General features: G+C 32.1%; 1 protein-coding gene across 2 annotated transcripts; it reads right to left on the minus strand.

Moving 5' to 3' along the window:
- Positions 1-10,175: 10,175 nt before the first annotated feature.
- On the minus strand, positions 10,176-11,612 carry LOC126716022 (transcription factor WER-like). 2 transcript variants are annotated; one of them, XM_050416936.1, is made up of 4 exons: positions 11,362-11,612; positions 11,112-11,241; positions 10,528-10,636; positions 10,255-10,435 (listed from the first exon to the last, which is right to left on the minus strand). In XM_050416936.1, the coding sequence occupies exons 1-4, from the start codon at positions 11,477-11,479 to the stop codon at positions 10,433-10,435; spliced, it is 360 nt and encodes a 119-aa protein (XP_050272893.1). In that variant the 5' UTR covers positions 11,480-11,612; the 3' UTR covers positions 10,255-10,432. The 2 variants fall into 2 exon arrangements, with proteins under 2 accessions (XP_050272891.1, XP_050272893.1); XM_050416934.1 differs by having other exon boundaries at positions 10,176-10,636.
- Positions 11,613-12,065: the final 453 nt, after the last annotated feature.

The following is a 12,065-nucleotide window of genomic DNA, read 5'->3' on the forward strand; positions in this document are numbered from 1 at the left end:
ATTAATATTGGTTAATGTACTGTTACTCACTTATTTATAACGTGTTTTGATTTTGTTTTTTTTTTTTTTGTTTTAATTGCTGCTGTGACCTGTGGGTGCCCTCTGTCCTTTTATTTATTTATTTATTTTTTATATTAGTTATAACTTATAGTGAGCGTTTGGTTTCAGCTGAAACCTACGTTCACGTTTTCATTTCACGTTTCCGTCCCTTTTTTTTTTTTTCAGCGCATGAACAATGAATATACTGTGCAGAGACAAAAATTACTGTTCATGCATTGTAGCAGTATTGTTCACGTACTGTAGTAACACTGTTCACGCATTTAAAAATATTAAAAATGAGTCCCGTGGTACTTTTCACACATTTAAAAATTATTTTGCTACAGTGTTTTCAATTTTCAGTTTCAGCAACAATAAGTTCAATCCAAACGGACTCATAAATTTGTTTTTGTGTGTCCTACTATAGTTTTATTTATTTATTAAAGTTAAATATTGTAAGTGATTTTACTAAAATGAATATTGAAAATGCTTGAAGATTTTATGTGTATTATTGTACTACTTTGGGTGTTAGTTTACTTATTTGTAATTCTTATATAATTTAAATTCTAGATATAAACGTATTTTATTTCTAAAAATATTAAAAAATATGCTTAAATATAAAATTTAATTAATTATTTAACCGCTGTGTCGTGTCGTGTCCTTATTTTTAAAAAATTACCGTATCCCCGTGTTTGTGTCCGTTCAACATAGACAATAACCAAGTCGTGGTGTGACTAGCCTAAGGCTGGTAACTCCTTCCGAAAGCTAAAGGTTTTCTGTGTCTTCCTAGATAGACATGGGGTCGTGAGCATCCCTCAGCTCTCCGGTAACTCTCCTACATGTAGGAGGGGCTCTCGCAGTGTGGTCTGACTGTAACAGGATCTTTATTGTCCATGCCGCTATTGAGTACATGTTCTGTGCTGGGAAACAAGGTAGAGCGGTGACTAAGGAGGTTAAGAGGGTGTGTTGGTCAAGGCCAAGCTCAGGATGGGCTAAATTAAATACAGATGGCTCGTCTTTGGGCAACCCGGGCAGAGTTGGAGGAGGAGGGTTGATCCGAGATGCTCATGGAGGCTGGGTTAAGGGATTCACCTGCAATATTGGAGTGGCTGCTAGTGTGGAGTCTAAACTTTGGGCCCTTAGGGATGGCTTAGCTTTGTGCCTATCTCTTAACATTCCTGTTGTGGAGATTGAAATAGATGCTAAGGTTGTGGTTGACTAGATTAATAATGGCAATATATCTAATCTTAACCTTTCTTCCCTTATTGTGGATTGCAGGACGCTCGCTAGTTGCATCCCTCAGGTTAAGCTGACTCACTGTTACTGCGAAGCCAATAAGTGCGCCGATGCATTAGCTAGGAAAGGGCCTTTCAACTAACTTGATTTTGTAATTTTTGATAATCCGCCTATGGACATTTCGATGTTTGTGTTTTATGATAGTATTGGTATGTATTATGAGAGACTTTGTTTGCCAACTTCTTTCCCCGGTTAGGGGCTCTTAATATATTCCTAGTTTACCAAAAAAAAGAAAAGCAAAATCCATTTTTGGGCTTAATAATATTATTGCCCATTGGGCCTTTGGGACAGACCTTGGCTCTCGGGATAATTTTAATAAAAAAAACTTTAGCGTTTTTGCAATTTGGAATGAAATAACCCTTTTTTTTGGAATTAGATTGTGGTATCAATAGGGTAAAAATTACAAATACCAATTTGGACTTAAAAAAAGAAGAAGGAAATTTGTCCAAAAAGTATTAAGGTTACTCCTTCCGTCCTTCGTGCTTTTGTAGAAAATGAAGTCATGGAAAAAAAAGGGAAGAAATTTTGTCCAAAAAGTGTTATGCTTACTACTTCGCACTTTCATAGTTCCTAAAATAGGGAGAACCAACATGGATCTTATTTTTGTGTTTCATATTATATTAGACATTCAACCAATGTCATTCTAAAAAAAAGTTGAATATGTCACAAGAAATTATTTATATGAGCCTAATTCTATTCCTTATTCATGAAATTATGAAAACTTTTTATAGGTGGTCATAATATCACCCTTTTTGAACAATATTCTCATTCATACGTACTTTTAATATTGATATTTACATTGTATTGTGACATCTGGGTAGCAACTCTTCACGTATTCATGCAATTAATTGCCAATTGAACCATTTCAAGTTTAGATATATGGCTTTTGTTAAAAATTTACTTATTAATTAGTATGTCGCAAGTTTCAACTCTTTTGGAAATTTGTAACTAAAATAAAGGGACCTTACTTAAAAAAAAAAAAAAAAAAAAAAAAAAAAATCAATCTAGCTGCTTTACTTAAGAATTGAATCAACACTTTTTCTTCATTCAAAAGTCATTCGTTTTAACTTAATCGAGTTGATTTTGTCCATTGGCCTCAGTATAAAAGTATCATCACAATTTGAAAGAAATTTTCTTTTCCATATTGTGTTGAGTATTTTTGACTTGGATTACAGTCTCAGGCCAATGGCAACAATCTATTTACATTGAGGGTCACTATATCCTTATTGTGGTTATCATGAGCGTTGTTGGATGAACCTAATATTTTAATGTGGATAACCACGAACACTTTCTTATCAATTAGTGCATCTAGAAGTCAGCTTCACCAGAAATGCTTCACCAAAAATTTCATGACTAAACGTGATAAGGACAAGAAATTAAAGAGTTAATTTTTTTTTCAAGTCACTAATTCCCAATTGAAAAAAAACCCAAATTTTAGGATCCATAGCAAGTAGCCATTCAAAACCAATACAATCAAATTTAGAAGCTAAAGAATTAAATATAATTTTACACAAAATTATATGGGTCCTTGTGTTCACAGCATTGATTTTTTGGTTAAAGGCAACATCAAAAAATTATGATCCTTTTTTAATGCATTGTTGATGAGCATTTGAATCTTCAACATCACTACGATAAACATATGCATTCCAGTGCAGCCAAAGTTGCCACAGACCCATGGGAAATAAAATGTTCAAAGGCAAACCCATTGTTGCTGGACTTATTGACAAAGAGTTGAAATGGATCCATTCAACGAGTGGTAATGTGAAAGAACTCTAACAATTCAGGGGTGTACCCAATTTCCTACAAAAAATACTTAGCAAAGGGGCATTCATGCAAGATGTGGACACAGATTCTATGTTATTATTGCCAATGGGTCATATAGTATCAAGACTAAAAACCCTTGAACATAAAACTTCACACGTTAGAACACTATTATAACAACACAGCCAAAGAAAGAATATGATTCTTGGAGAAGAAGGCATGACTTGAAATGTTTTAAAGACTTAAGAGGAAGATCAAAGGAGAGGGACTGTATGCCCAAAGGATTACATATATAAGACTTTTCCATTGTTTTTTCTTTACTCAAAATTGATGGCCGAATAACATGCACATATCAATTGCCTCTAAAGCCAATATGAACAGAACAAAATAAATTTGCCGTTTTTTCAATAGTTTTTCTACTCACAGATGTAGCGAAGTGCAAATATAAGATCCCCACTAGCAATAAAGGAAGAAACAACCCTGTAACTGTAATTAACACAAATGTGTCATTGCCCCCACCAATTGAATTGTCAATGGTTTCTGTAGGGATTGAAATTGTATTGATCCCAAAACCGGATTGGGCTCAAACGTTAACGGCCCAAACAATAAATTTATAGAGCGTGGGTAGAAGAACTAGATTTATCCCAGTAGAAAAACGATTAAACTTAACGATTCAAGATGATATGACACAGACAAGATTATCGAATTTCTCTTTAGGACCAAGCATGTTATTTCGTTTCATATAATTTTCTTCCAGAAGTCTATTGTATCAGAGTTCTGATCCTTTCTCTCAATGCATTTTTCCATGTTATATATTGCCCTCTTGGTGTCATTTTCACCACACACATGTAGGTTGGATTCGGGGGATCTCTTCCTGTCCCATCTAATACTTCCTGGAACCTTCAACCAGCAGCTGTAAGGCTGCTTCATTACTGTTCAGGCATCACCTCCACATTAATGCGGCCAGAGAGTTGGTTGAGAGACAATTAATGCGGAGGCAACAGTTGTTAAAGATATTTGTTTATCTTTCCTTTCTTACCCTTGGCCCAATGTCCCACCTTTAGTGGTAATGTAGTTTCGAAGTGTGTTTGTGACGATACGGCGTTCAGGTTGTCCTCGGACACATATTGCCGAGAAGGATTTTGTCATCGGACGAATACTAGACCCATCTCATGTGATATCTACTCCTCTTTTCATTTGGTTCCCCTTATAACCTTATGTGGGCCTCCTCTGATGGTTTAACGTCCTCGGATGGGGCCACAAGCCCAGTTAACACGGTTTTAATAATTATTGATTAACTGGCCCCTACAGTTTCTATTTTAATTCATTTAATTTACTTTGATTTAATTTATTTTTATTATTGATTCATCCATCCTTAGGTAATCATTAACAAAAAAATTGTTATGAAACTTTGCGATCCTAGCTAAAAGACACTACTTCTTTTTTAAAAAAAAAAAAAAAAAAAAGAAGCTAAAAGACACCATATAAACAATAAGCCACTTAACTTAAAATTGCTCATACTTCCAACAAGTCACAATTCTTAGACAACACTTTTTTGGACAGTTTATTTATTTATTTATTTATTTTTTTTAAGAACAAATCAATTTATATAGATTAAATTGTTTTTATTTCAAAGGTATCTATTTTCAACTGTGTCATTTTTGGGTGTCTATCAACACTTTTTTGACAAAAAGTGATGGAAGGACTTAATTGAACTAAGTTAAAACTTATAGGGCTGAATTGAATGAAGTTAAAGTTGAAGGACTTGATTGAATTTTAGACAAAGATAGAGTGAGTAATTTGTAATTTTTAGCTATATATATATCAACCATTAAACCAATCCACACTGGGTAACCCATCCATGATCCATGTTTGTTCAGAAGTAATACAATAGGCATAATAAAAAGCCAATCGTTTTGCTATTAAAATATTTGTCTTAGTGATCCATTGTATGGCTTAAAATGCATATTTCTCACCACTTGCTTTTCCGATAACATGTCCAAATGGCAGCAAGTGTGGATTGGTTGATAGTCCTTCCTTCAAGAGGGACTCATGGACTCCCTCCATTTCGACATCGGTCACCCCATTAGATTTTGCCAATAAGCATTGCTAGTGCATGAGAAAGAATAGTAGAACTGAAGTTTAGTTCTAGGAAGATGTTAGTTTTAACTATTTTATTTCATGGACAAGAAATAAATAATTTTTTTTTAAAAATGATATATCTGCCAGTTTATTATACATGAATGTTACCAACCAAAATAACTTAAATTGATGAGAAGGGAAGGGCTCAATTAGATTAGGAAAGTTAGTCAATAATTAGTTACAATTGGAAAAGCAAGAGTGAGTTTTATTTTCTAAATTTGATAGTTAAAATGGGGAGGGTGGATTTGAACTTTAAATATATTTGTGAAAACACTAATAGGTGTCAACCAATTGAGTTACGAGATTCTTAACAAGACAAGAGTGAATTAATTAGTAGTCTAGCATACTAATTACATTTATCACATATATATATTTCTTATAAATGTTATATTAGTAAGAACACATGGAAAATTATTGAACTAATAATTTTGAGTCGTGTGGGTCGATCAATTAGATTAAATTAATCTAATCATCTTAAGAACCAAATAAGGTATTGAAGGTCTAAGTTTGACCAATATTTTGTCTTTTCATAATTGAATAATAGGATGATTTGACTCCATATACTCATATATGACTTGTTTATCACACCTTGTAAACAATTATGTTCTTTTAAAACCTTCAAAAAAGAGTTCTTTGATTTAATTTATTTTTATTATTGGTTAATCCATCCTATACTGTTCATTTGAACCTTATTGAACTCTTACGAGCATACAAGGACTTTGTGAAAAGGTAAATGGTAATATAAAAAATAATTTTGAAACCTTGTGACCCTAGCCAAAAAGACGCTCCGTAAACTATAAGCTACTTAACTTAAATTGCTCATACTTCCAACAACTCACAATTCTTAAACAACACTTATTTGAACCAAAAAAAAAAAAAAAAAAAAAAAAATTTAAGAACAGATCAATTTATAGATTAAATTGTTTTTATTTCAAAGGTATCTAATTGCCCAATTGTATATAATTAGGTACAAGAGTTGAAACCTTAATTATCATTTTCAATATAACTTCAAAATAAGAATATTTTTTAAGTGGGAGAAAATCAATGGATAGAAAACTTATGAGAGAAATTTTTTTGGGGATGATGGTGTTGGTTATTCTAATTTTAATTGAAGTGCAAGCTGCCGATCATACCTCTACCTCATTCCATCTCTCTTCAGTTCCAATTCCATTTTCTCATCTATCGAAACTTTATTTTGCTAATCTGGATTTGCGTAATTGCATTGACAAACAACATGAGCTTTGTGTGAAGAAAAGCGGTATAGAATATGGAAATTGTCTTACACGAGGTTTTCGAATATGCTTGGAGCTGCCAAAAAGTCAATTGGACCCAGAATATGATGACACCATAAAGTGCTTGCATTTTTGCAGGAGAGCATTAATAGAAAAATATGGCTGCCATTTTGGAGTTTGTTTGTTAGATTGTCACAAAAGGAATGCTAAGAAGCACTCCTAGATTTGGTATGCCGTCCTGGACAAAATTGCCTTATATACTTTTCACCCAAATTATATAGTTTTATGCCCCCCTTCTTAAACTAATTAGGGAAATGTCCATTTTTTGAAACTCGACTTTCCTATAGTGACGTTTTTAAAGACCTATAGTGGCGTTTTGTAACGTCACTACATGGCTCCAGAAATTTTTTTTTTTAACTCGATTTTGAAAAAATCGAGTTACAAAAGAAGGACATTTCCCTAATTAGTTTGAAAAGGTGGGCATAAGGATATATAATTTGGATGAAAAGGGCATAAGGCCATTTTGTCTATGCTGTCCCTAAGCTCCTTCCTCTTTTATGTTTTATAAACCCGGTTTAAAATACTATTATTACTATTTTTGTGTGTGTTCTAATAAGTATTACTATTTATCCTATATGTATGAGCAACCAATATATTTGTTGAATTAGTGCAAGTATGTCATTAAATAGGGGGCCCTCATTTCATTCAATGACTTTTTTGCATTCATGCATTAGAGTCTCCAAAGAGAAATATGGGTTTGTTCAATGATTTTTTGGCATTCATGCATTAGAGTCTCCAAAGAGAAATATGGGTTTGTTCGTTGTACGTGGAGATTGCTTGTGCCTCTTTTGCGTGTTGTTATATATTCATTGTTTTCTAGGATGAAAACATCCATGAAACTCAAAACACCTCTAAGAAAATAGTGTGAGAGGTGAAATCTGTCTTATAAATGTAATTTCAAACACTATCCTTGATCATTTTTGAGTTTCATAATGCAATTGTATGGTTTGAGTTTTAATTTATATGTCTTAATTAGTCACACATTAATTTGTTCACATATTTTCTTCTTCTCTTTTTTATAGAATCATGAAAGAAAATTGTTTCATGTAATATTTCCAACACTATAAATATAACAAGCTTTTATTTTTCGTTTTTGCATTTAAGCATTAATTAATATTATTTTTCAATATATCTGAACACACTTAATTTTTTATTATTATTGAAAACCATTTTCTTTTGTGTTCTTTTTTATTTTTATTTTATCTAATTTATATACTAAGTTATATCTAAAATTTGGACATACTGCCTTATGGTTTCATATTAAATTGACGGAATGTTAGCATTGATGGAAATACAAGACTGCTATATGTAAAATTTTAAGAATCTCTTTTCTTTGAAAAAAAAAAAAAATTGGCTGTTTTGAGTTGTGTAAAGTCAATCAAAGTGACTCTCCATTTGTGCCTTTTGAAAGGATATAACTCCTTTGATATAAATAATGATATCCATTTTCATTTTATGAGTATTGAAATTATGGTTAAATGATTGAAATACTATTTTCAAACAGTTTAAACTTTGAGACATTCAGCAATTTATTAGATCCATGCCTAATTTTAGAGAATTTAAATTTAAAATTTAAATTTCATAATTTACTTTTACATCCTTAGTTTGTCTTATTGTTTAGACATTTTCAATTTGATAATATGGTGCTTTATAATTTACTTTTATTTTTATTAAATTTTATTTTTTATAATTAATAGTCGAGAAATGTGGGATTTAAACTCTAAATATTTCTAATAAAAATACCAAAATGTGTCAGTCGAATTACTTGGCAATTAGAAACAAAACGCATGTTTTAGCCTAGATCTCCTGTGAATTGAGAGTGTGTTTTTGAAAGGTAACCCAAACAACTGGAGAAGATAGAGGTGACAGATGAAGAAAAGTACCTATACATAATTCATGGGGATAATAATTTGTGGGGGCACAAGCTAGCTAACATCCAACTACTTTATTTTCAAATTGTGGTTGCTTGCTGCTGTAGCGTGAATGACAATTGACAAGGTCAAAGCCCAGGTTTTCTTAACATGCCCTTCATGGGCCTCCCAAGACCTCTTTCTGTAGTTATGGTAGCTCGGAACTATTCTGGATTAAGACAAGTGATTCCACCCACATTGATTACATTGATTTGCTTGTCTTTTACCCACACCCCTTTTAAATAATCATTGCTAGTAGAGAAATTAACGATGAATGTATGAAAATAAGAAAAATAATTAGGCTAGTTAGAAGATGTGTTAGATACAAAGTTCAAATTTTCATTTTCTTCTATGTTATGAGTTATGACAACAAATATTCTACAGTCTTGTTTTACTGTCTGAAAATTTCTGGGTAATTTAACAGTCTTTTTAGGAGAAAGAAACAGAACATATAGTATTAAGAGTCATTGTTGAAAATCATATATAATTTGAGATTCTGAAGTTCTACTGTATAAGGTACTCTACTGGGACTGGTACTATTGAATTGACATAGCTTTAGTACTCCCCAAACAAAATTCAAACTTTTACCTAGGTTGTAATAAACATTTTCATCATATATCTCTCAAAATTTCTCGCTTTCTCATTGTCTTTAACAAAATAGAAAGAATCTTCCAGCTTTATGGCCAATCAATGTGGCAAAGGAAACATGATATAGCTAGCTAGTCCAGCCATATTTTCCTACATTAAAAAAAAAATTCATAATTAGATTCAGTACAGACCCTTTTCAGGAGATTCAGTATTTTAGCTAGTCAATTTTAGATCAAACCAAGGACAAAAATTGAAGGGCCAAGCTGCAAAATTCCGTACATGTTCTATTTCCTTTCAGTAATAATGGTCCTTGGTTCTCTAGCTTTCCATTAGCTATATTTCACCTTGAGCATGACATGAGATTTTAGTTGTTAAAAATAATACAGTTAATATTTATAAAAAAAGATTTTAAAAGTTGTATATAAACAAATAAACTAAAAGAAATAGCTGTTACAAATGCACACTAATTTCCGGTGTTTACTTGCCAATGTTGTGCAGCCAACAGATTGTAAAACAATACTTAGGTCATTTCTCCAGAATAATTCTAATAATGAAAAACTAATGAATTCTTACAAAGCATGAAAAGTCCCTTTGCTTTTCCTTAGTCCAAGGTAACCTTAGAAAAACAAAATTGCTTACAGCTTAGCTGACATCTTACAAAGTTCTAGATAGGTATTTTCATGGAGTGGTTATGAAGTTGCTCCATGAAATAATTACCCCAAGATTAGGTACATATCACGATTGAGTTGAGATTAAGTAGCACTCAACAAAATTTTATGCTCTTAAGGGATACTTTGGCTTCTGAGGCCAAGAATATTTGAGAAGGATGGATCCAAAACAACACAGGTCCTCTCAACAAAAGGCCAACAAAATTAAATACAATTTTACAAATTTATTTTCAAAATCAGCCAAGGGGGACCAAAAATGACCTTCATTAATTCATTGCATGTTCTAGTATATATATATAGGTAGCCCCTAGAGTCTCCATTATTTAGTTAGCTAGCGAGAATATTATTGCTATAACAGTTAAGTAAAATCTAAGTAGACATATATGCATCCATGTTTTTCCACATATGTTTTATAGCCTAGTAATTTTTTATTCTATTAATTATCTTTTATAGATAGCAGATATATAAAAATTATATGACAATAAATAAAAAAGGGCAGATATCAATTATTGAAGAGTTATTGAGACTACATTGAGTAGAGTTTAGCTACAAACAATCCCAAACAAAATCAAGAGAATAACTATTTAGAGGCTCCAATAAGAAAGGAGTAAGTAAATTTAGATCATCCTTAGAAAGCCAAAATGAACTCTCATTGTTATCCTCTGTTGTGGCTTCTTGTGTGCTTGCAAACCTATACATGCTTTGAGAATCATCTTTAGTTGCAGTTTTGGCTTCAGTTTCACTATTACAAGGTGGCTCAAAATTAGGTTCTGAGGAAACACCAGTGGGATTGTTTCCCATTTTTTTAGAAAGTGACTGTAAAGAAGAACCGACTTTGGTTTTCCCTTTCTTGATCCCAAGCTTCTTGCACAAATGAGTGTTCCAATGGTTCTTAACTTGATTGTCAGTTCTCCCAGGTACTCGCCCAGCAATCAAAGACCACCTAAAGATAATAAAATTTCTCAGTTTTAATTGGTAAAGGTCAAGACAAACTTCTGAAATGATTTTAAACCTGAACATAAAATAGTTCCAAATCAAATCTCTCAATTAGTTTAGGTGGTACTAATTGCTATATAGAGCTACAGCCACCAGCAAAATCAGGGAGGGAAAAGACAAAATTATATGTAGAAAAGTAAGCATTGAAGGACAAAGTACTTTCATTACGACTAGGATTGTTGATGATAAAGCTCAAGCTACCATAAAAAGTACGTCTTGATGACATTTTATATATCATAATCTTGTGGAAAGCATAGGATAAAAACTATAGCAATACCATTCTATTCAATTGAACTTAATTTGATTGTTTTATGAAAAATAATGGAGAATATATACAAATAATAGCAAGGAATTTTTTTTTTTTCAAAGATGTTGATAAAACTGATCGACTTGTAAAGAGAAAAATGCATGTATATACATACCTGTTTCCAAGGAGGTTGTGAAGCCGAATAATGAGGTCTTCTTCTTCCTCAGAGAAATAACCTCGCTTTACACCAGGACTTAGATAGTTAATCCATCTTAATCTGCAACTTTTGCCACACCTCTTCAAACCTGCACCAGATTTTTGTTTTTTTAAAAAACAAATGAAGTAACAAATAGACCTAGATCTTCAAGTGTTTCCAACACTTTCCTATTATGGAAATAAAACTACAAATATATATATATACATACCTGTCGTTTTGGCTATGCGGTTCCACTTCCCTTTTCCATGCACCCTTATGTGATCCATTAAGATTCTGTCCTCCTCCACTGTCCAAGGCCCTTTTTTGTGTTCATTCTTAGATTCCATTCTCGTTGCAAAGTAGAACTTTGAGAGAACTTTGATAGAGAGAGAGAGAGAGAAAGAAACAGAGAGAACTTTAAGAGAGAGAGAGAGAGAGAGAGAGGTGGCTTTTAAAGTTCTATAGTTGGACTTGGGTGTTTTGGAGTTGCATTCACCTGTGGAGGTGTATATATAGCTACATACTTACATTATGTTTTGAAAATTATCATTTCCTTTATTTGAATATTTAAGGCTTGTTTGGGAGTAGGGAATGGGGTCAACTTATTAATTTGAGGCCTACAGTGATAATTTTAAACAAAAACTTACATGTATCAATTGACTAGTTTTTTTTTTTTTTTTGGTTGATAAATTGACTATTTAATTGTACATAAATTTGACAATTCTCATCTTGAATTCCGACTTAACACACTAGGAAATATTAAGGTTTTGAAATTTTCAAATCTTGAGAGTTTAAATTAATTTGAATTCATGAGAATTGACATGTTGTTTGGACTTTGGATATACTTTGAATTTGAGTGTATATTTTTAGACAAATACACTATAGTCTATATATAAAAAGTAAAAATTTTGATGTTTAAGTTAATCTAATGTG

Source organism: Quercus robur, chromosome 2 (assembly GCF_932294415.1).
Source record: "Quercus robur chromosome 2, dhQueRobu3.1, whole genome shotgun sequence".
NCBI classification, from domain to species: domain Eukaryota; kingdom Viridiplantae; phylum Streptophyta; class Magnoliopsida; order Fagales; family Fagaceae; genus Quercus; species Quercus robur.